Source organism: Balaenoptera acutorostrata, chromosome 2 (assembly GCF_949987535.1).
Source record: "Balaenoptera acutorostrata chromosome 2, mBalAcu1.1, whole genome shotgun sequence".
In the NCBI taxonomy this organism is placed as follows: Eukaryota; Metazoa; Chordata; class Mammalia; order Artiodactyla; family Balaenopteridae; genus Balaenoptera; species Balaenoptera acutorostrata.
In genome coordinates, this window is record NC_080065.1 from 51,270,026 (window position 1) to 51,296,190 (window position 26,165).

General features: G+C 36.7%; 1 protein-coding gene across 4 annotated transcripts in view; it reads left to right on the forward strand.

The window, feature by feature from the left end:
* Nucleotides 1-26,165, forward strand: part of NDUFAF2 (NADH:ubiquinone oxidoreductase complex assembly factor 2) — a 185,813-nt gene that overhangs the window by 103,392 nt on the left and 56,256 nt on the right. For 2 of the 4 annotated variants that reach the window (XM_057541154.1, XM_007176065.2), the window contains exon 2: nt 3,976-4,065. The exons of the other annotated variants lie outside the window; for them this stretch is intronic. In XM_057541154.1, coding sequence (XP_057397137.1) covers nt 3,976-4,065 — 90 coding nt within the window. The remainder of the gene's footprint in view (nt 1-3,975; nt 4,066-26,165) is intronic. 4 annotated transcript variants of the gene reach the window in all.

The window sequence follows — 26,165 nt, forward strand, 5'->3', positions numbered from 1 at the left end:
CAACTAGTGTATTTAGTCAGTGATTTCATGGGGTTTTTTTGGGGGGGGTAAAGTAAAAAGTGATTATTGAAGAAAAAAGCAAGCCAAATTAAAGAAAAATATTAGGAATATAATACTACAAAGTGTGACCCAAATTGCAAAGCTGGCACTTGAATGACCGAAGTTGAGGACTCTCTGCTCTAGCTCCTCTTTCCTGAGTCTGTGTCCAGGGTTCTTACTCTATCCCAGAAACCCAGTAGAACAGATGAAATCCATCTTTTACCTAAACCCATCATCTACCTGATACCTGAAAGAGAATCTTGCCTTTTTTTCTTTTAACTGAATGGATTCCATATTTTTTTAAATAAAGGAATAGGAAATCTGCTGTCCTCATAGGGCAGTTAGTTCAATGGCAGGTAGCTTTACATTTTTTTAAGTTTGGGAAATTGTACTGTTACTTACACAGTCTTTAAATCCATGTACCATTGATCATTATGATCTACCTGAATTCGAACTTCTATTTTGACTGTTTTAATTAAATCTAATATTGTTTAATATTAAGTAAAACACCATGTAAATATGGTGTTTTACTTAATACTCATTGAGTACACCACTGTCAATTGTTTATTGTTGTATTAGGACTTATTAAACCTATTCATATATTAGATTAAAAGTTTTTGTTATTAAGTTAATTTTTTTTAATTTATTTATTTTATTTATTTATCTTTGGCTGCTTTGGGTCTTCATTGCTGTGCAGGGGCTTTCTCTAGTTGCGGCGAGCGGGGGCTACTCTTCGTTGCAGTGCATGGGCTTCTCCTTGCGGTGGCTTCTCTTGTTGAGGAGTACAGGCTCTAGGCTTACGAGCTTCAGTAGTTGTGGCACACGGGCTCTAGAGCGCAGGCTCAGTAGTTGTGGCACACGGACTTAGTTGCTCCGCGGCATGTGGGATCTTCCCGGACCAGGGCTCGAACCCATGTCCCCTGTATTGGCAGGCAGATTCTTAACCACTCCTCCACCAGGGAAGTCCCTAAGTTAATTTTTAAATGTAAATTAGACCCTAAAATTTTGACACTTGAGTAACTACTTAAATTTGCTCCATTTACTAGATGGAAATTATTTTTGCTATGAGAAGTAGGATTGTCTTTACAACTCTTGTGTGAAAGCATATTAGAATGAGCAAGTGTACAATTTGTGCATAATTTCTTACTCAGTGGGAGGCATAAGTTTTATTCCCAATTCATAAAAATTGTACAGAATAGAATAGTCTTAAAACAGTTTATTTGGAGGGAAAAGCCCATATCTGATTACCAAGAGTTTATTCAATAAATTAATGGCCTTATTTTATATTGCTAAAGATGTGTACATGCATTTCATAAACCTTTGATGTCATCTATTTGTAAACAAAGGGTTTTTTTCCGGCTATTATCTGTGACTAACTCATGAATTACTCTTCCTGTCTTTCCATATACACACAAATAGGTATGAATTTTGATTCTTAAAACTCTTAGGATACCTTAAATGAAGTTTATAAACTTGAGGGTAGGAATAAAAAGTTAATTTTTATGTCACAGACATATAGATATACTTACTTATATATGCATTTAGTGGTGCTGCTGGAATGGTAGACCTCTCTGTCCTCTCCCTATGCACTAAATTTCATTGACATGCACTTAAAAGCTTATAGAACACACATGTACTTTCAGAAGGCCATCTGTTAGCATTTCGTATTTTAGACGATAATTTTCTTTTCTGTACTTGTTATTGCTAAAAAGATATACTTACATCCTGGTATTTAGGTAAGGAATATATGAAGACACAGATATTTTGACTCTTTCAAACATTTTGAAAATTGTCATGTAAACATACTTTAGTAAATTTAGTCTATGCTAAATTTATGATAACTCTTGTTATTATGATGTGTTTATATATGTGGATATAAATAGCATTTTAGTAAAAATATATGTATATATGTTGAGCCTCTGCTGTGAGAGTAATGCAGCTGTCATTGTTAGAGGCTCCTTTTACCCTAATTCTTGTCCCTACAACCTGGGGACTTTACTACTAATCCTTTGTCCTACTGTGTATTTATTGGATAAGATAAGCAAAAGGTAACTCCTCTTTATAAAACTTGGAGAACCTCTGTATTAGGATTAAATCAGCCCAGTTAAATGAGTCCATAATAAAATGCAGAGATTCCCTGAGCTCATCTCAGAGTTATTAGCCATTAATGGCTTGTCTAGGAAATCCTAGCCTTTCACTTACTATTACTAAGGCAGAGGAAATAAAACTAGCCACTCAGTATTCTTAGGCTACCCTTTTGTGACTCCCTTTCTCCTGCACAGTCACTCCTAGAAATTTCTTTGTGTGCAATTGAAGGATTTTTTTTTTTTTTGCCGCACCTTCCTTGCGGCTTGCGAGATCTTAGTTCCACGACCAGGGATGGAACCCATGCCCCCTGCATTGGGAGCACGGAGTCTTAATCACTGGACTGGCAGGGAAGTCCTGAAGGAATTTTTTAATGTAGAATTTCAGGTAGTTTAGGAGAGAGATTTTCAGGCAACAAAGTCAATTTCTTGAATTATGTGACCCAGTCTATTTGGCATAGTGTAAGGTCGGCCTAAGAGTGGGAAGAGAAAGTGGTATTTTGCAAGGCCCAGATTTCTCTCCCTGACTGGTCCGACCATTGTTAAGCCATACTTCTCCTCTCATCATTACCTACCAATACCTTCTCTGTTTTAGCCTGCATTCCCTGGAGTAGGCAAGCACATTTGTTAACTGTTGGGAAGTAGAAACTTACCTGGTTTCCTCAGGATCAAAGTTTCAATGACAAAGTAATATGTTTTGAAATCACCATTTTGACAAAGCTGCTGCTGCTTTGAAAGGATATAATCAAGGCTTTTTTTTCTAATTGACATATAGTTGTTTTACAATATTTTATTAGTTTCAGGTGTATGGCAAAGTGTTTCAGTTTTATATATATATATGTATATATATATATACTTTTCAGATTGTTTTCCATTATAGCTTATCATAAGATATTGAATATAGTTCCCTGTGCTATACAGTAAATCCTTGTTGCTTATCTATTTTATGTATAGTAGTTTGTACCTATTAATCCCATATTCCTAATTAATCCTTCCTTTTCCTCCCTTTTCCCTTTGGTAACCATAAGTTTGTTTTCTATGTCTGTGAGTCTTTCTGTTTTGAAAATAAGTTCATTTGTATTAGTTTTTAGATTCCACAAATTAGTGATATCATATGGTATTTGTCTTTCTCTTTCTGACTTACTTCACTTAGTATGATCATCTCTAGGTCCATAGTTGCTGCAAAAGGCAATATTTCATTCTTTTTTGTGGCCAAGTAATATTCCATAGTGTATATATATACCGCATCCCCTTTATCCATTCATCTGTTGATGGACGCTTAGGTTACTTCCATATTTGGCTATTGTAAATAATGCTGCTATGAACATTGTAGTATATGTATCTTTTCAAATTAGAGTTTTCTCTAATTTGGATATATGCCCAGGAGTGGGATTGCTGGGTTGTATGATAACTCTGTTTTTAGTTTTTTAAGGAACCTCCATATTATTTTCCATAGTGGGGCCATGAATTTGATTCCCTTATGCAGTAGCAGCAGCCACTGGCACCTCTAATATATATACCTGCAGAATTTGAAGGAGTTAAACATTCTGTTGTTTATTAAAATGTTTTTTATTGGCCTGCAAATTAATTGGTTTCTCTTTTTCTGTACACAGAATCTAGACTTATTCTACCAAAATTAATTTTGCATACTATGTAGGAAATTTAAAATTTCTGAAGTAGTTTAGAAACTGCTTTTTCTAATATACCTAATTCTAAATGGAATCTATTCTTTTCCCTGTTAATTCTCTTATCGTAGGAGGAGGTGTGTAATATCTAAAGAGAAAATATTTCGTGTAGTAACTACTGTGTCATGGGTTCATTTAAAAATGTAATAATCACTTTTGCCTTACAGGACAAACAATTCGAGAGAAAAGAATTGTAGAATCAGCAAATAAAAGAGAAATAGACTATGAAGTAGGTGATATCCCAACAGAATGGGAAGGTAAGTTTCTGCTTTTAGTAGTGTCTTCTGGAAGGCAAATAGGTTATATACAAAGTCTATAAGAGCATAACATTATTTCATGTTCTTTGAAAAAACTTTTACAATCTGAATCCATGAAACTTTTTTTAAACTTTGCATTTCTTTGAAAGTTGTGAAGGTGCCACATTTTAGTAAGGGAACATAGTGAAAAGAACTGTGAAGCATTAGCAGAGCTGAGACTAGGGTGAGGCAAGCAAAGCTTCTTAGATGGAGAATTGAAGAAGGCATTCGCTTTGATATGCTGGCCCTGCACTTATACAACCTCAGGATTTGAATTCTGTTTCTGGCAGTCTACCCACATGAACGTGGGAAAGTAACTCATACCTCTCAGTCTTAGTTTCCTCTTTTATAAATTGTGGATAATACTTGCTGTAGATGCCATTTGGAATATTTGTTCAACTTACAGTGACCCCATTAGCTGCCCCCATGTTTAGACAAGGATGGACACTTGATCCCTGTCAGGACTTTGGAATTAAGGTAAAAAAATGAAAGAAAGAGAAAATAGTAGCAGTCTTTCCATAAGGCTGGAATAGTATCATATGAACTTGGTAGCACATGGGTGGCTATCTTCAATCCACTATCTAAGCTTTGTTGCAGAAAAAAAACTTCTTTATCTGCTAAGAAGAAAATGGAAACCAGTCTGCAAAGAGAAGTACAGTTAACCCTTGAACAACACAGGTGTTTGTTTTTTGTTTTGAACAACACAGGTTAGAAGCAGGTCCACTTATATGCAGATTTTTTTCAGTAAGTTCATACTATGGTATTACACGATCCGTGGTTAGTTGAATCTGCAGATGTGGAATTGCAGATATGGAAGTCCAACTGTTAAGTTATAGGTGGATTTTTGACTATGAGGGGGTCAGTGCCCCTAATCCCTGTGTTGTTCAAGAGTCAACTCTATGTAGCAAGGCAGAGAATACTTCCTAGGTTTTCAGCAACTTTCCAATTCCCAGTTCCATTTCTTTCTGAATAAAGTTCATCTGCAAGTCTGCCTTCAGGTTCTAAGTGCCATCCCACATCTGTGTTATAAATTTCCCCTTTTTTCTTACCAGTTCTTAGCCTAGTGCCTGGCACATAGGAAGGCACATAGTAAGTGCTCAGTAAGTATATATTAAATACTTTAAATCTAGCTTGAGTTAACCCTTGTTATTTGCAACTAAAAGAACCTTAACTAAAATACCAATACCTATCTTATATATCACTTAATATTTGTCAAGTGTTTACCTGTATACCTGGTATTATGCCATTGCTTTACAATCATTATATTGTTTTAATTATCACAATAATCCTATGAGGTAGACACTGTAGTTATACCCATTTAACAGATAGGGAATCTAAACTCTAGAAGGATGAGATAAACTGCCTGGGTAATACAGCTACACACTGTAAGCAGTGGACCCTTTGCTTCCTGGTGGGTTTAGCATTATACCTAACATATGGTAGCTATAGGCACTGAGTTATTTTTATGTCAGCATGTGAGTGTAAATATTTCCCTGGACATATCTTTTCCATTTTTCTTTATTAGCTATGAAAATAGTAGAACTATGAGAAAAGAACATTAAAATGGGTAGATACCAGGGACTTTTTGAAGAAATGCAGAATATAAACTGGCAATGTCCAGGAGTAATTGAGCTTTCTTTCTTTCTTTTTTTTTAATATTTATTTATTTAACTTATTTCTTTTGGCTGCGTCGGGTGTTAGTTGCAGCATGCGGGATCTTCGTTGAGGCATGCAGTATCTTTCATTGCCGCGCAGGCTCTTCACTGTGGCCCGCAGGCTTCTTTCTAGTTGTGGCGCGCAGGCTCCAGGGCATGGGCTCTGTAGTTTGCAGCACACAAGCTGTCTCGTTGAGGCATGTGAGCTCAGTAGTTGCGGCGCACGGGCTTAGTTGCCCCGCAGCGTGTGGGATCTTAGTTCCCCTACCAGGCATCGAACCCACGCCCCCTGCATTGGAAGGCAGATTCTTTACCACTGGATCACCGGGGAAGTCCCTGAGCTTTTTTATTTTAACAGACTCTCCAATGTTATAAGCGACATTTGCAATTCTCAAATAATGCTTGCACCTTCTTATAATGAACCTATTTTATCATTTTTTCCAATAGTAATATAGAATTAAAATGTTTATAGAAATAAAATAAGTTATAAATAAACAAATAGGTAGTGACTCATTTTTAAGCGTTTGAGACTTTCAGAGAATTAAAATGAAATTCTAATGCCTTTTTGGCTCTGTCCTGATCTTAATAATTCAGCATAACCCTCCCATGGGGCACACCCTTAAAACAAATGTATCAACCAAACATTGAAACAAAAATTATTTTTATAGTGTTGCATATCAATTAAATGTAAAAAATAAGAACTCCATACCATGAAAAAGTAAAGTAAAATATAAATAAATACACAAAACACTGTATACAGGAAAGGAAAGAAAAAAACTTAAAGTGAATAGTGTCAACCCCAAGTGAATCTAAAGTATTTTCAGGTCCAGACGAATACTGTATTTGTCAATTGTTAGTAGCAGAATACAGGTACCCACAGGCTGCATTTCCTGGCACGATATGTATTAAATGGTTCACCCTTTTCATTCATTTATTTAATAAACATCTATTGAGGACCTCTGAATTTATGGAGTTTACATTCTGTAGTGGGAGAGTGGGTGGAAGAAAGATAATAAATCAGATAAATAACTATATAGTATGTTAATGGCCACAGAAAATAAAGCAGATAAAGGGACTAGGAAGTGTTGGGGAGGGTTTTAGAGTTTTAAATAGTATAAAGAAATGGCCTGGTTGAGAAGATGACTTTTTTTTTTAATAAATTTATTTATTTTAATTTTTGGCTGTGTTGGGTCTTCGTTGCTGCACACAGGCTTTCTCTAGTTGCGGTGCGCAGGCTTATTGCGGTGGCTTCTCTTGTTATGGAGCACGGGCTCTAGGTGCGTCGGCTTCATTAGTTGTGGTGCGCGGGCTCAGTAGTTGTGGCTCGCGGGCTCTAGAGCACAGGCTCAGTAGTTGTGGTGCACGGGCTTAGTTGCTCCACGGCATGTGGGATCTTCCCAGACCAGGGATTGAACCCGTGTCCCCTGCATTGGCAGGCGGATTCTTAACCACTGTGCCACCAGGGAAGCCCTGAGAAGATGACTTTTGAATAAAGGCAGAAGAAAGAGCTGGTCATGAAGATAAGTAGCAGAGGAGCATTCCTGGAGAGCTAGTGCAAAAGCCCTGAAGCAGGAGCATGCTCAGGTTTTTAAGGAACAGCACAGAAGCTAGCGTGACTGGAGTAGAGCCAGAGGGAAAGTAATAGATGAGGTTAGAAAAGTAACAGGATGCTCAATCTTGTAGGCCTTATAGGCCATTGGAAGGACTCTGGCTTTTACTCTGAGATTGGAAGCCACTGGAAGGTTTTGAAAAGAGTAGTTGTATGCTCTGAATTATATTTAACAGGATCAGTCTGGCTGCTGCATTGCAAAGAGACTGAGTGGGGTCATAAAGAAAACTTGGAGACAGTATGCTCTTGTAATAACTCAGGCAAGGACTAATTGTGGCTTGGACCAGAGTAACAGTGGGAGTGGAAAGAAGTAGTTGCATTCTGGATCTCTTGTAAAAGTAGAGCCAATGAGATTTGCTGGCAGATTGGATGTGCAATGTGAGAGAAAGAGAGCAGTCAGTGATGACTGTTAAACTTTTGGGCCTCACCTGGAAAAGTGCAGTTGCCATTGACTGAGAGGGGCAAGACTGGAAGGAGCACATTTGGGGGGAAAATGAGATCAAGTTTGAAAATGAAGTTTGAGATACCTATTAGATATCAAGTAGAGGTATTAAGTTGTTTATAAGCTAAGAATTTGGTGGAAAAATTTGGGCTGGAGATAAAATGTGGAAGTTGACAGCAAATAAATGGTATTGAAAAGCCAGGAGACAGGATGAGATCAGGGAATGTGTGTAAATAGAAAATGAGAAGTTCATACCATATGATTCAGCAGTCCCACTCTTGGACATATATCTGGAGAAAGCCATAATTCAAAATATACATGTACCCCAGTGTTCATTGCAGCACACTTTACAATAGCCAAGACATGGAAGCATCCTAAGTGTCCAACAACAGAGAAATGGATAAAGAAGATGTGGTACATATATACAATGGAATATTACTCAGCCATAAAAAAGAATGAAATAATGCCATTTGCAGCAACATGGATAGACCTAGAGATTATGATACTAAATGAAGTAAGTCAGAGAAAGACAAATATCATACGATATCGCTTATATGTGGAATCTAAAAAGATGGTACAAATGAACTTATTTACAAAACAGAAGTAGTGTCACAGATGTAAAAAACAAACTTATGGTTACCAAAGGTGAAAGGGGAGGGGGGAGAGATAAATTAAGAGTTTGGGATTAACATATACACACTACTATATATAAAATAGATAACCAACAAGGACCTACTGTATAGCATAGAGAACTCTACTCAATATTTTGTAATAACCTATATGAGAAAAGAATCTATAAAAGAATGGATATATGTATATGTATAACTGATTCACTTTTCTGTACACCTGAAACTAACACAACATTGTAAATCAGCTATACTCCAGTAAAAAAAAAAGAAAAGAATTATAAAGAAAAAAAAGAAAGAAAATGAGAAGTTCCAAGACTGACCCCTAGGCTATTAACACGGTTTAGAGACAATGAAGACAAAAAAGGAACAGCCAGAAAAGTGGGAGAAAAAAAAAAAGTGTCAAGGAGGAAGAAGTGATCAACCATGTCAAATAAGGACGAAGAATTAATTCTTTGCTTTAAGAACAGGAAGTCACCAATCCTGACAAAAATAGTTCTGCAGAGTGTTAGGAACAAAAGCCTGATTAAAAAAAAAAGAATAGCAAGAGAGAATTTGGAGAGAATAAGTATAGATAATGCTTATGAGGAGTTTATCTGTAAAAGAAAGGAGAGTGTTGAGGCAGTACCTGCATGGGAAAGTGGAGTCAAGAGAGGAATTTTATTATGTTTTGTTTTAAAGACAGTAGAAGTAACCAAATTTTATAATAGTGATGAGAAAGTTCCAGTCAAAAAGGAAGCATTAATGATGCAGAAGAAAGACCTTGAGAAAGCAAGGTGGGACAGGATCTAGTACACTTGTGGAAGAATTGGCCTTTGACAAGAGCATGGAAAGTTCATCAGGAGTAATAGCAGAAAAGTAGAGTATATACTCATAGATGCAGGTAGATCATGTAGTGGTAATAACTTGTATAAATTCTCTCTTGATTCCTCCAAATGAAGCACAGAGAGATTAAATAACTCCCTAAATACAAACAGCAGCTATAGCCAAGAACCCAAATTGTCTGTCTCCAGAGTCTTTACTCTTAATATTATATTGTATTGCCTACTCCATAATGACCAGGCTAATTCCTACTTATCCTTCAAGTATTAGGGTAGACACGGATTCCTTTGGACATCTTTTCTGACCCTACCTGTCACCCCCTAGTGCTTAGTGGGATGTTCCTGTTTTTGTTTTTCATCTCACTTGCTGCCTCTCCACAGCATAACACCACACACTGTAGAGTATTCCCTGTTTACTTATCTACCTCCTCTACCTGGACTTGAAGATTCTCTAGTGTAGAGTCTTTACCTTGCTCATCCTTGTATTCTTAGGGCCTAGTTCAACACTTAACATCAAATAAGTGCAAGCTCAATCAATATTTGGTGAATGAATGTATTTAAAATTGAAACTACATAAGGAAGAGACATTTTGGGGACTTTGCTGATTTGCTGAAAATAGTCCATTTTAAAAAGAAAGACATGGAATGGCACACCAAAGCAGTTGGTTCCTAACATAAAGGACACTCAAGGTTCAGATGTGGGAGATAGTATGGTACTAGCTAGTATACTACTAGCTACTGAACAATCTTATAAAGTTTCAGGGAACCTTTTAAGTTTAATCCATGGCATGATGTGTAGTTCTTATACAGAGCCTCTCAAAAGCTTTATCTTCATAATTCAGATCACAGTTTATCTTCCATTTTTTTCCTTTTTTGTTATTTTGGTAAGTTTAAGCTAGTTTTTTGTTGACGGTAATAAGCATTATTAATGAGAACCCTAAAATACACGCCAAGTAGAGTATAATAGGAAGAGACAGAAAGGCTCTGATCCAGTATTTCTTTTTAATGGAATGTTAATCTTTACTTAATCACACATACTCATTAAAATGTAAAACTAAATTTCAGAATAAAGTCAGGTAAAAATTAATTTTTAGACATATTAGACCATACCTGTCTATCATTAACACAATTAATAATGAGTATCTCAGTATAAAATATCATATGCACTTTTATTGCTTTATTATTAATAATTAATAATTGTTTAACATGCTTTTCTCAAGCCACAGGAACTCCCCACCAATAATTTTCAAAATAAACTTCATAAAATAATATGTATGGCATGATGCTATCCTTGTCCCAGCATCAGAAGACCTGGATTATGCTCAGGTCCTCCAATGTGCATTTACTACCTTGGTCATTTTGGGCAAATCTGTTTACCTCTGTTTTTCATCTGTCAGATTAAAAGGCTGGGTTCAGTATCCTTTAAGGCCCCATCTGTCTCTAATGTTCTATGATTATATGACTCTAGAATTATCTCTAATCAACTTATGTCCCAACCCAGAGTCTCTGGACCTACTGTAAAACCAAATTGCTTGGCTGGGACTTGCTGAGAGTTGATGGTGATCTCCTTCATTAGAGGATAAGATAGCTGCATATATTAATTATCTATTGGTGCATAACAAATTACCCCAAAAGTTACAGGCCTAAAACAACAAACATTTATTATCTCACAGTTTCCGTGAGTCAGGAATCTAGGCAAGACTTAAGCAGATCTTCTGGCTTAGGGTCTCTCACAAGGCTGCAGACAAGGTGTTGGTCTGGGCTGCAGTCATCTCAAGGCTTCTCTCAGGGCTCATCTACTTTCAAGCTCATTCACATGGTTTTGTCAGGCCATAGAAGATTTATTTCCAAGCTCACTCAAATGGCTATTGCCTGGTTTCAGGTTCTTCCTGGCTATTTGACTTAGGGCCTTAGTTCCCTGATAACTGTAGCTTTCTAAGTCTTGATATCAGGTACTGTTAGTCCTTCTTTTTTGAAGTTGTTTTGGCTATTCTAAGTCCTTTGCATTTTCATATGGATTTTAGGATCATTTTGTTAATTTCTATAAAAATGCCTCCTGGGATTTTGGTTGGGATTGTGTTAAATCTATAGATCACTTTGCAGGGAGCTGACCTCTTAACAATAAGGATCTTCTGACCCCTGGACATTATATATCTCTTCATTTAATTTAGGCCTTCTTTAATTTCTCTCATCAAAGTTTGTAGCTTTCATTGTACATATATTGCACTTCTTTTGTCAGATTTATCCCTAACAACTTCATATTTTTGATGCTATTGTTATGATAATGTTTTTCAAGTTAATTTCTGATTGTTGCCATTGAATAAATATTCATTAGGTTTTTGTATATTGATCTTCTATCCTGTGACTTTACTAAACTCAGTTATTAATTATAGTAGCTTTTTTGTCAATTCCATCAGATTTTCTATATAGAAGATCATGTTGTCTGTGAATAAAGACATTTTTCTTAATTCTTTCCAACCTGGATGTCTTTGTTTTAATCTCACCTATTTTCATTGGCTAGAACCTCCAGTACACTGTTTAATAGAAGAGATAAGAATGAACAGTCTTGCCTTATTCTTTATGTTTTACTTTTTTATATATTTTTGATTGAGTTATCTAAAATTTTGTTTAGACTGTTTATATCTGTGTTCTTGAGGGATATTAGTTGGTAATACTTTTTTTCTTGTCTTTTCTTGGTTTTGGTATCAGGGTAATGCTGATCTCATGAAATGAGTTTAGACATATTCCTTCTTCAAAAGTCTGTAAGAGTTTGTGTAGAGTTAATATTACTTCTTTAAATATTTGATAGGCTTCACCAGTGAAGCCATCTAGGCCAGGAGTTTTTATCTGCAGGTTCAATTTCTTTATTAGACAGGATATTCAGATTATCTGTTACTTCTTGAATGACCTTCGGTAGGTTGTATTGGGTCAGCCAAAAGTTTGTTTGGTTTTTTCCGGAACATGGCTTTAGTAGAGCTTAGTTGTCTTTAACTTCATTCGAAACAATTTTGTTAGAATGTATTGTGACAGCTGTCATATCAGCATGCACTTAAAAAAAAAAACATTACAATTGGTGGATTTTTGTGTAGCCATTTTAATATTGAAGATGGAATTTAAAAAGCAACATTTTCAGCATATTATGCTTTATTATTTCCAGAAAGGTAAAAACACAACCGAAACGCAAAAAAAAAAAAAGTTTGTGCAGGGTATGGAGAAGGTGCTTGACTGACTGAACATGTCAAAAGTGGTTTGCAAAAGTTTCATGCTGGAGATTTCTCGCTGGACGATGCTCCATGCCCGGGTAGACGAGTTGAAGTTGATAGTGATCAAATTGAGACATTAATGAGAACAATCAATGTTATACTACATGGGAGATAGCTGACATACTCAAAATATCCAAATCAAGTGCTGAAAATCATTTGCACCAGCTTGGTTATGTGAATCGCTTTGATGTTTGGGTTCCACATAAGTTAAGCGAAAAAACCCTTCTTTACTATATTTCCGATGCAATTCTCTACTTAAATGTAACGAAAATGTTACATTTTTAAGACAAATTATGATGGGCGATGAAAAGTGAATATTGTACAATAATGTGGAACAGAAGAGATCATGGGACAAGTGAAATGAACTACCACCAACCACACCAAAGGCCAGTCTTCATCCAAAGAAGGTGATGTTGTGTATACGGTGGGATTGGAAGGGAGTCCTTTATTGTGAGCGCCTTCCGGAAAACTAAACGATTAATTCCAACAAGTACTGGTCCCAATTAGACCAACTGAAAGCAGCACTCGACGAAAAGCGTCTGGAATTAGTCAACAGAAAATGCATAATCTTCCATCAGGATAACGCAAGACCACATATTTCTTTGATGACCAGGAAAAAACTGTTACAGCTTGGCTGGGAAGTTCTGATTCATCCGCCATATTCACCAGACATTGCACCTTCGGATTTCTATTTATTTTGGTCTTTACAAAATTCTGTTAATGGAAATAATTTCAATTCCCTGGAAGACTGTAAAAGGCACCTGGAACAGTTCTTTGCTCAAAAAGATTAAAAGTTTTGGTAAGATGGAATTATGAAGTTGCCTGAAATATGGCAGAAGGTAGTGGAACAAAAGGGTGACTATGTTGTTCAATAAAATTATTGGTGAAAATGAAAAATGTGTCTTTTATTTTTACTTAAAAACCGAAGGAACTTTTTGGCCAACCAATATTTTTCCAAAGAATCTGCCATTTCATCTAAGTTTCCAAAATTTTTTGGCATAAGACCGACCATAATATTACCTTATTTTTCTTTTAATATCTTCAGAAACTGTGTGATGTTACCTCTTTCATTCCTAAGTGTTATGGCTGCATTGGGTCCCCACAAATTCTATGTTGAAGTCTTAACCCCCAGTACTTCAGACTATACTTGGAGACAGAGTCTTTAAAGAGGTAATTAAGTTAAAATGAGGTCCTTAGGACCAGTCTTAATCCAATATGACTAATGTCCTTATAAGAAAAGGCTATTAGGACACAGATTTGAAAAAAGGAAGACCTTGTGAAGACACAGAGAGAAGACTGCCATCTACAAGCTGAGGAGAGAAACCTCAGAAGAAACCAACATTGCCAACACCTTGGTCTTAGAATTATAGCATTCAGAATTCTGAAAAAGTAAATTTCTGTTGTTTAAGCCACCAAATCTGTGGTACTTTGTTATGGCAGCCCTGGTGAACTAATACATTAGTTCTGAGGGGTTTTTTTCTATTACGTTTTTTTTTTTAATTTAAGTATAGTTGATATACAATGTTGTGTTAGTTTCTGGTGTACAACAAAGTGACTCAGCTATATATATATATATATATATATGTATGTATGTATTCTTTTTCATATTCTTTTTCATTATAGGTTATTACAAGACACTGAATATATATAGTTCCCTGTGCTATACAGTAGGATCTTGTTGTTTATCTATTTTAATATATAGTAGTGTGTATTTGCTAATCCCAAACTCCTAATTTATCCCTCCTCCCCTTTCTCCTTTGGTAACCATAAGTTTGTTTTCTATGTCTCTGAGTCTGTTTCTGTTTTGTAAATAAGTTCATTTGTATCATATTTTAGATTCCACATATAAGTGATATCGTATAGTATTTGTCTTTATCTGATTTACTTCACTTAATATGATAATCTCTAGGTCCATCCACATTGCTGCAAATGGCATTATCTCATTCTTTTTTATGGCTGAGTAGTATTCCATTGTATATATGTACCACATCTTCTTTATCCATTCATCTCTTGGTGGAAATTTAGGTTGCTTCCATGTCTTGGCTATTGTATAATGTTGCTATGAACATTGGGGTGTTGTATGTATCTTTTCAAATTAGAGTTTTCTCCAGATGTATGCCCAGGAGTGAGATTCCTGACTCATATGGTAACTCTGTTTTTAGTTTTTTCAGGAACCTCCATACTGTTTTCCATAGTGGCTGCACCAATTTATATTCCCACCAACAGTGTAGGAGGGTTCCCTTTTCTCCACACTATCTTCAGCATTTATTATTTGTAGACTTTTTAAGGGCGGCCATTCTGACCAGTGTGAGGTGATACCTCACGGTTGTTTGACTTGTATTTCTCTGATAATTATTGATGTTGAGCATCTGTTTGTGGGCCTGTTGACCATCTGTATGTCTTCTTTGGAGAAATGTCCATTTGGGTTTTTCTGACCATTTTTGATTAGGTGTTTGTTTTTTTTTCTGATACTGAGTTGTATGAGCTGTTTGTATATCTTGGAAATTAAGCCCTTGTCAGTTGCATCATTTGCAAATGTTTTCTCCCAGTCCATTGGTTGTCTTTTTGTTTTGTTTATGGTTTCATTTGCTGTGCAAAAGCTTATAAGTTTGATTAGATCCCATTTGTTTATTTTAGCTTTTATTTCTGTTGCCTTGGGAGACTGACCTAAGAAAACATTGCTACAATTTATGTCAGAGAATGTTTTGCCTACTTTCTCTTCTTGGAGTTTTATGGTATTCTGCCTTATATTTAAGTCTTTACGCCATTTTGAGTTTATTTTTGTGTATGGTGTGATGGGGTGTTCTAACTTCATTGATTTACATGCAGCTGTCCAGCTTTCCCAGCACCAGTTGCAGAAGAGACTGTCTTTTCTCTATTGTGTATTCTTGCCTCCTTTGTTGAAGATTAATTGCTGTAGGTGTGTGGATTTATTTCCGGGCTCTCTGTTCTGTTCCATTGATCTATATGTCTGTTTTTGTGTCAGTATCATGCTGTTTTTTGTTTTTGTTTTTGTTTTTTTAATTTATTATTTATTTATTATTTTTATTTTTGGCTGTGTTGGGTCTTCGTTTCTGTGTGAGGGCTTTCTCCAGTTGCGGCGAGTGGGGGCCACTCTTCATCGCGGTGCGCGGGCCTCTCACTGTCACGGCCTCTCTTGTTGCGGAGCACAGGCTCCAGACGCTCAGGCTCAGTAGTTGTGGCTCACGGGCCCAGCTGCTCCGCGGCATGTGGGATCTTCCCAGACCAGGGCTCGAACCCGTGTCCCCTGCATTGGCAGGCAGATTCTCAACCACTGCACCACCAGGGAAGCCCTATCATGCTGTTTTGATTACCGTAGCTTTGTAGTATTGTCTGAAGTCTGGGACAGACTTCAGCTTTGTTCTTTTTCCTCAGGATTGCTTTGGCAATTATGGGTCTTTTATAGTCCCATATAAATTTTAGGATTATTTGTTCTAGTTCTGTGAAAAATGTCATGGGTAATTTGATAGGGATCACATTAAATCTGTAGATTGCTTTGGGTAATATGGCCATTTTAGCGATATTAATTCTTCCAATCCAAGAGCACGGTTATCTTTCCATTTCTTTAAATCATCTTTAGTTTTCTTTATCAGTGTCTTATAGTTCTCAGTGTATAAGTGTTTCACCTTCTTGGTCAGGTTTATTCCTAAGTATTTTATTTTGATCCAATTTTAAAAGGGATTTTTTTTTTTACGTTCCCTTTTTGATATTTCATTGGTAGTGTAAAGAAATGCAACAGATTTCTGTATGTCAATCTTGTATCCTGCTACCTTTCTGAATTCGTTTATCAGTTCTAGTAGTTTATGTGTGGAGTCTTTAGGGTTTTCTATATATAGTGTCATGTCATCTGCATATAATGTCAATTTTACCTTTTCCCTTCCAACTTGGATACCTTTTATTTAATTATTTTTTCTTGTCTGATTGCTGTGGCTAGGACTTCCAATACTGTGGTGAATAGAAGTGGTGAGAGTGGGCATTCCTCTTTTGTTCCAGATTTTAGCAGAAAGGCTTTCAACTTTTCACATTCAGTATTATGTTGGCTGTAAGTTTGTCATAAATAACTTTTATTATGTTGTGATATGTTCCCTCTATACCCACTTTGGTAAGAGTTTTTATCATGAATGGATGTTGAATTTTATCAAATGTTTTTTCTGCATCTACTGAGATGATCATGTGATTTTTGTCTTTTCTTTGTTGATGTGGTGTATCACAGTAATTGATTTGCGTATGTTGAACCATCCTTGTGACCCTGAGATGAATCCAACTTGATTGTGGTGCATGATCTTTTTTATATGTTGTTGGATTCGGTTTGCTAATATTTTGTTGAGAATTTTTGCATCTATATTCATCAAAGATATTGGCCTATAATTTTCTTTTTTGCTGGTGACTTTTTCTGGTTTTGGTATCAGGGTGATGATGGCTTCATAGAATGTCTTTGGGAGTGTCCCCTCCTCTTCAGTCTTTTGGAAGAGTTTGAGAAGGCTCAGTGTAAGTTCTTCTTTGTATGTTTGGTAGAATTCCTCAGTGAAGCAATATGGTCCTGGACTTTTGTTTGCAAGGAGTTGTTTCTTATTACAGATTTTATTTCACTTCTAGTGATCAGTCTGTTCAAATTATCTCTTTCTTCTTGATTCAGTTTTGGTGGGCTGTATGTTTCTAGAAACTTATCCATTTCTTCTAGGTTGTCCAATTTGTTGGCATATAATTGTTTATAGTATTCTCTTATGAGTTTTTGTATTTCTGTGGTATCGGTTATTATTTCTCCTCTTTCATTTCTTGTTTTATTTATGTGGGTCCTCTCTCTTTTCTTCTTGGTGAGTCTGGCCAGAGGTTTGTTTATTTTGTTTACCCTTTCAAAGAACCAGCTCTTGGTTTTATTGATTTTTTTTAATCTCTATTTTATTTCCTCTCTGATCTTTATTATTTCCTTCTTTCTGCTGACTTTAGATTTTGTTTGTTCTTCTTTTTCTAATTCTTTTAGGTGGTATGTTAGGTTGTTTGAGATTTTTCTCGTTTTTTGAGGAAGGCCTGTATTACTATGAACTTCCCTCTAAGAACTGCTTTTGCTGCATCCCATAGATTTTGTATGGTTGTGTTTTCATTGTCGTTTGTCTCAGGGTAGTTTTTGATTTCCTCTTTGATTGCATCATTGACCCATTAGTTTTTTAGTAGCATGTTGTTTAATCTCCATGTAATCATTTCTTTTCTCATTTCTCTCTCTGTGGTTGATTTCTAGTTTTATGCTGTTGTGGTCAGAAATGGTGCTTGAAATAATTTCTGGCCTCTTAAATTTGAGACTTGTTTTGTGTCCTAGTATGTGGTATATCCTAGAGAATGTTCCATGGGCACTTGAAAAGAATTTATGTTCTGTTTTTTGTTTTTGTTTTTTTGGAGGTAATGTCCTGAAAATATTAAGTCTAACTATTCTATTGTGTCACTTAGGAGTTCTGTTGCCTTATTGATTTTCTGTCTGGAAGATCTGTCCATTCATGTCAGTGGGGTGTTAAAGTCTCCTACAATTATTGTATTCCAGTCAATTTCTACGTTTATGTGTTAGTATTTGTTTTACATATTTAGGTGCTCCTATGTTGGGTGCACATGTTAATGAGTGTAATATCCTCTTCTTTATTGATCCTTTTATGATTATATCGTGTCCTTCTTTGTCTTTCTTCATGAGCTTTGTTTTAAAGTCTATTTTATCTGGTATGAGTATTGCTACCCCTCCTTTCTTGGCATTTATGTTTGCATGAAATGTCTTTTTCATCCCCTCACTTTCACACTATGTGTGTCCTTCACCCTAAAGTGGGTCTCTTTTAGGCAGCATACTGTAAGCTCTTGTGTTATTATCCAACCTGCCACTCTATGTCTTTTGATTGGAGCATTTAGTCCACTGACCTTTAAGATAATTATTGATATATATGTATTTAATGCCATTTTAAACCTTGTTTTCCAGTTGATTTTGTATATCTTCTTTGTTCCTTTTTCTTTTTGTTTTTCCTTTTGTGTTTTGATGATTTTCTTTTGTTTTACTCTTGTATTCTTTTTGGTTTTTGCGAGTCTACTGTATGTTTTTGATTTGTGGTTACCCTGTTTTTCAAGTATGTTAACCCATTACTATATCTGCTTGTTTTAAACTGGTAGTCATATAGGCTCAAACACATTCTAAAGAAAAAAATCTACATCTTCTTATTCCCTTCCCTGCATTTTATGATTTTGATGTCCTCTTCTACAGCTTCATGTTTATTCTTTTGCTGTTCTTTGTAGTTATCATTACTTTCTCAAAAAAATGTTTTTAATCCATGTACTAGCTTATTTAAGTTATTTACTTTCCAATTGTGGTTTTCTCTTTCCTATAGATTCTTGCTTCTTTGCTATTTAGAGAAGACCTTTCAATATTTCTTTTAGGATAGGTTTAGTATTGCTGTATTCCTTTACTTTTTGCTTGTCTGAGAAATTCTTTCTCTCTCCTTCTATTCTAAATGATAATCTTCCTGGGTAGAGCGTCCTTGGTTGCGGGTTTTTCCCTTTCAGGACTTTGAATACATCTTGCCACTCCCTGTGGCCTGCAACATTTCTGTAGAGAAATCAGGTGATAGCCTTTTGCGGGTTCCCTTGTAACTAACTCTTCATTTTTTTCTTGCTGCTTTTAGAATCTTTTCTTTATCTCTAACTTTTGCTGTTTTTATTATAATATGTCTTGCTGTAGGTCTGTTTGGGTTTATCTTGTTTGGGACCCTCTGTGCTTCCTGTATCTAGATATCTGTTTCCTTCTTTTCAGCCATAATTTCTTCAAATACATTTTCAATCCCCTTTTCTCTTTCTTCTGCTTCTGGGATCCCTATTATGCATAGATTGGCTTGCTTTATATTATCCCATTGGTCTCATATATTGCTTTCATTTTTTAAAATTTGTCTTTCTGTTTGCTGTTCTGATTGGATGACTTCCACTATTCTATCTTCCAGATCACTTATTCGTTCTTCTGCATTATTTAGTTTGCTATTTATTGCCTTTAGCTCGTATTTTGTCTCAGCAAATGTGTTTTCTAATTTAGTTGGCTCCTCTTTATATTTTCTAGTTCCTTGTTACAGTGATCTACATTTCTATCTATAGCCTTTCTTAATTCCTTCAGTATTTTTATTGCCTCTTTTTTTTTAATTAATTAATTAATTTATTTATTTTTGGGTGTGTTGGGTCTTCATTTCTGTGCGAGGGCTTTCTCTAGTTGTGGCAAGCGGGGGCCGCTCTTCATCACGGTGCGTGGGCCTCTCGCTATCGCGGCCTCTCTTGTTGCGGAGCACAGGCTCCAGACACGCAGGCTCAGTAGTTGTGGCTCACGGGCCTAGTTGCTCCGCGGTATGTGGGATCTTCCCAGACCAGGGCTCGAACCCGTGTCCCCTGCATTAGCAGGCAGACTCTCAACCACTGCGCCACCAGGGAAGCCCTATTGCCTCCTTTTTGAACTTGGGATCTGGTAGACTGGAAAGGTCTGTTTCATTCTTTGTTCTTTCAGGGGATTTCTCTTATTCTTTTAATTGGAAGTGGATCCTCTGCTTCTTCACTTTACTTCTACTTCTCTGAATCTATGAATTTAGGAGAAATAGTTATCTGCTGTGGTCTTGAAGGGCTATTTTTATGTGGGAGCACCCCGGTGTAGCCTTCATGAGTCTAATATTGGGTTGGCCAAAAAGTTCATTTGGTTAATGAATACGTTGTTCAATAAAGCTCTTGATGAAAATGAAAAATGTGTCATTTTTACTCACAACCAAATGAACTTTTTGGCCAACCCAATATTTTTGGTGTGAGGGCTGTTTTTAGAATGGATGCCTGCCACATCTTTCCTCAGTGTGTGCTGGCCATTATCCCCTTGATAGGGGGTGTCATTGGTGTTGTGGTAACCAGAGACTGCACTGGATATTGAGTTGGGTCTCCTCTTTGCTCTGTGGTTGTCACAGCCCTGTCTGAGGCAGGGTCTGGTCCCCACTTGTTGGAGTAGAAGCTCCCAGATCCACTTCTGAGCTGTGGTGTGAGGTAGACAGGACTGGAGCACTTCCAGTGGGAGAGGAGCTACTGAGTATTCCTCCGCAGAGGCTGTCCACTGGGAAGTGTGTTCTGTGGTGTTGCCAGTCACCAGCTGTGTGTGCTCACAAAGTACACTGTTGTTGGCACTGCCCTGGACCCCACCTCATCCATGGGAATACAGGCCATCAGCCCAGATGTCCCTCAGGCACTGTGCTCACAAAGCCACCATCACAGATCCATTGGCACAGATCCGCTGAAGTTAGGTATCAGGACCTGCCATAGTTGCGTGTATTCATGCACCTGGTGCCATCGTGGGAGCTACAGGGTCAGCCCAGACCCCAGCCACGCCTCTACGTGCACATATCTGCAAAGCCTGTAGCTGCTAATGCCAGGCCTGCCCAGCCACAGGAGTACCAGTAATTCACTTGGATATCCTGAGGGCACTGAGCTTACAGAGACACCAGCACGTAAATCCTCCAAAGCCACCAGGACACAGCTCAGATTTCAGCCCCACCTCCACATTTGGGCAGCCCACAGGTGCTTTGCACACTCCCAGAGTTCCTAGAGACAGAGCCACACCTGCTGTGAGTACACCGAGAATGAGAATGAGGCTGCTGTGGTGGGGCTCCGCCCCTTCTTCCTGTGCATTAACAACAGGGCTCCAGTAGTGGGCTGGGCTCCATCCTGTGCACAGCCTCAACTGAGGCCTGGGCCACACTTCAGCCCCTTGGGACTGTCTCCAGGTAGCCAGCCCAAGTCCTCTCCCCAGGTCTGTCCACTGAAGCTTGACTCAGCACACAACCCCCATGCACACCAGCAGAAGATGTGCATCTTGGGCTGGGTAGTGCAGTAAGTTGGTCAGGACCATCTGTGCTGGTCTCTCTCTGCTTCTGCCTGCCACAAGCCAGCTGCTACACTTTTCTCTGAGCCTCTGAAGCTCCCTATCTGTCCTGGCTGATCTCCCAGATGTTGAAGGGGGTTCCCGGGGTAAAGGAACCTTTCCTCTTTCACAGCTCCCTCCCAGGGGCTCAGGTGCCATCCCTATTCCTTTTTTTTTCTCTCATCCTACCCAGTTACATGGTGGTCTTTCCTGTAGCTCTGAATGTATAGATCTTCTGCCACTGTTGTGTAGGTATTCTGTGAGAATTTTTCCACATGTAGATGTATTTTTGATGTATTTGTGGGAGGAGGTGAACTGCACATTATTCTATTCCACCATCTTGATCTTTCCCCTCTTCTAGTTCTGAGTATTGTTTATGATTCAGTTGTATTTCCCTTTGTGGGTTATCAGCTATATTTCTTTGGTTTCTTATTTTACTGGTTGCTTCAGGTTTTATAGACTACCATCTTCAACATATCAGAGTCTTTATGTGGTTATTCTACTTCATATAGAGTACAAGAACTTTATAAAAGTATACCACCAGTTTTTCTTTCTAACATTTCTGTTATTGTCATATATTTTAGTTCTGCATATGTTACAATCTACAGTCTACATCATTATTTTTATTTAAACAGTGAACTAGCATTTAGAGATATTTAATTAATAAGAGAAATATAACATTTATCCATATTGTTAGCATTTCTAATGTTCTTCATTCCTTTTTGTAGATCCAGATTTCCATCTGGAATCATTTTCTTTTAGTCTATAAGGCTTCCTTTAACATTTCTTTAAATGTGAATCTACTGATGTTAAACTCTTTCAGCTTTTTACATGTATGAAATATATTTAAAAAAATTTTTAAAGATATTTCTCTGGATGTAGTATTCTAGGTTGGTAGTTGCTTTCCTTTCAGTAATTTAAAGATATTCTACCTTACATGGTTTCTGTTGAGAAATCTGTTGTCATGGTTATCTTTATCCCTCTGTATGTAATGTGTATTTTTTCCTTTGGCTGTTTTAAAGTTTTTCTTTTTTTAACTGGTTTTGAGCAATTTGATTATGATGTACCATGATGTAATCTCTTGTGCTTGATGTTTCTTGAGCTTCTTAGACCTGTGGATTTGGTTTCCATCGAGTTTAGAAAAATTTTGGCCATTGTTTCTTCAAACATTTTTTTCCTGTTTCCCTCTCTGCCCTCTCTTAGGTACTCCATACACAGTTTTAGTCTGCTTGAAGTTGTGTCACAGCTCATAGATGTTCTGTTCACTTGTAGAGACTTTTTTCTCTTTGAGTTTCAATTTGTATAGTTTCTCTTGCTGTGTCTTCAAGTTCACTAATCTTTTCTTTCACAATGTCAAATAACTATTAATCCATCCAGAGTATTTTTCATTTTAGGCATTATAGTTTTCATCTCTACAAGTTTGATATGGGTCTGTTTTATATCTTCTAGGTCTCTACTTAACATGTTCAATCTTTCCTTTAGCTTTTAGAACATATGGGGTGCAGTTATAACTGTTTTAATGTTCTTGTCTGCTAATTCTACCATCTGTATCTGTTTTCAGTTGATTTTGGTAAGTTGATTTTTTTCTCCTCAATATGGGAAGTATTTTTCTGCTTCTTTGTTTGCTCGGCAATATCTGATTGGATGTCAGACATTTAAAATTTTTGCCTAGTTGGATACTGGATATTTTTATGTTCCTATATATATATATTTTGAGCTTTGTTCTGAGACACAGTTAAGTTACTTGGAAACAGTTTGATTCTTTCAGGGATGACTTTTAAGATTTGTTAGATGAGACTAGAGCATAATACAATCTAGAACTAATAATTCTGCACTGTTGATTCAAGTCATTTCTCAGCACTCTGCTTTGCCCCATCAGTCATGAGGTTTTCCACTCTGGGTGGTGGGAATTGACATTACTCTTGCCCCTGTGTAAATCCTGAATACTGTTCCTTCTGATCCTTTCAGGTGGTTCTCTTCCTGGCCTCAAGAATTCCTCACTCACCTGAACTGAGCAGTGCTCTGCTGAATACTTGGTCTTCTGCTAATCTCCATCCAGAGTGTGCTCTCTGTAGCTGTCTCCTGTCTGGTAGTCTATCCTTTGAATTTTAGTCACCTTGTCCCTAGACTTCTAGCCCCATCTTCATAATTTAGGCAGTATGGTGGGTTTTGGCTAGATCCCCTCCCTGTGCCACAACCTAGAAACTGTCAAGGCAGTAAGCTGAGGCAATTGTAAGGGTAACCTTTGTTTATTTAACATTCTCAGGGACCACTGTATTCATTACTCGATGTCCACTGTTTTGAAAATTGCTGTTCCATGTAATTTGTCCCTGTTGCTCCATCTTGGCCAGAAGAAGAAGGCAGCTTTCTTTCAATAGCTTAATGCATTTGAAATTCATTTGTGTGCTTGCATGAATCAGTAGTTTATTCCTTTTAATTGCTGAGCAGAATTCTATAATATTGATATACCAGTTTGTTTATCTGTTCACCAGCTGAAAGACATTTGGGTCTTTTACACTTGATAGCAGTTTTTAAGTGGAGCCACTGTGCCATCTGCATATCTCTTCTTTTTGCCCAGATATTTTTTATTTGGTTGGCTTTTTTTTCCTATTTGTTTAGCTTTGAGTGTTTCTTATATATCCTCGATACAAGTCCTTTACCATATATGTGATTTACAAATACTTTTTTCCCAGTCTGTGGCTTCATGCTCTTCACAGTGCTGCTTGAAGAGGACATATTCTTAATTTTAATGAAGTCAAATTTATCATTTTTTCTTTTATGCCTCATCATGCTTTTGGTGTTGTATGTAAGAAATTTTTGCCTAACCCAAGCTCACGAATATTTTCTTTGGTGATTTCTTCTAGAAGTTTTAGAGTTTGCAGTTCTACATATATGTCTCTGATTCATTTTGAATTAAATTTTGTACATGCTGTAGATATCAGTCAATTTTATTTTTTATATGGATATCCAGTTTTTTCAGCACTAGTTTTTTATTGTGTTAAAATACACATAGCATAAAACTTACCATCTTAATCATTTTTAAGTGTACAGTTAAGTGGTACTAAATACATTAACATTTTTTTGGAGCCATCACCACCATCCATCTCCATAACTCTTTTCGTCTTCTAAAACTGAAACTCTGTACCTATTAAACAATAGCTCCCCATTCTTCCTTCTGCCTTGGCCCCTGACAACCACCATTATACTTTCTGTCTTTGTGATTACTCTCTGAGGACTATTTTTTGAAATGACCATCTTTTTTTCCATTGAATTGTCTTTGCATCTTTGTCAAACATCAATTGGCCCTATGGGTGTGGATCTATTTCTGCATTCTCTATTCTGTCTATGAATCTGTATCTGTCCTTTTGCCAGTGCCACACTGTCTTGATTACTGAGGCTTTGTAGTAAGTCTGGAAATAAGGTAATTTGAGTCCTCCAAATTCTTTTTCAAAATTGTTTTAGTTATTCTGGGCCCTTTGTTGTTACATATGATTTTTAGTATCAGCTTATCAATTACTACCCCCAAAAAAATCCTTCTAGGAATTTGATTGGGAATGTATAGAATCTGTAGATCAGATTGAAGAGAATTGAATCTTCTAATCTACGAATACAGCATATTCGCTCCACTTTTTTAGGTCTTCTTTCACTTTTTCATTGGTAGTTTTCATAGTTTTCAGCTTACAGGTCTTGCATATATTTTATTAAATTAAAATCTAAGTGTTTCTTAGGTTTTATGGGTTCTTACTGATTGTTTTTTACTTCAGTTTCAAATTATTCACTGGTAACACATAGAAATGCAGTTTTTTTAATATTAACTATGTACCTTACACAATCTTGCTAAATTCACTTACCAATTTTAGTTTTTCTTGCCTTATGGTACTGATGATTTAAAGGATACAGGAGCCCACTCTCACCACTATTATTCAACATAGTTTTGGAAGTTTTAGCCACAACAATCAGAGAAGAAAAAGAAACAAAAGGAATCCAAATCGGAAAAGAAGTAAAGCTGTCACTGTTGGCAGATGACATGATACTATATGTAGAGAATCCTAAAGATGCTACCAGAAAACTACTAGAGCTAATCAATGAATTTGGTAAAGCAGCAGGATACAAAATTAATGCACAGAAATCTCCTGCATTCCTATACATTAATGATGAAAAATCTGAAAGAGAAGTTAAGGAAACACTGCCATTTACTATTGCAACAAAAAGAATAAAATACCTAGGAATCAACCTACCTAAGGAGACAAAAGACCTGTATGCAGAAAACTATAAGACATTGATGAAATAAATTAAAGATGATACAAACAGATGGAGAGAGATATACCATGTTCTTGGATTGCAAGAATCAACATTGTGAAAATGACTATACTACCCAAAGAAATCTACAGATTCATTGCAATCCTATCAAACTACCAATGGCGTTTTTCACAGAACTAGAACAAAAAATTTACAATTTGTATGGAAACACAAAAGACCCAAATAACTAAAGCAATCTTGAGAAAAACGGAGCTGGAGGAATCAGGCTCCCTGACTTCAGACTATACTATAAAGCTACAGTAATCAAGACAGTATGGTATTGACACAAAACAGAAATATAGATCAATGGAACAGGACAAAAAACCCAAAGATAAACCCACACACATATGGTCACTTATCTTTGATAAAGGAGGCAAGAGTATACAATGGAGAAAAGGCAGCGTCTTCAATAAGTGGTGCTGGGAAA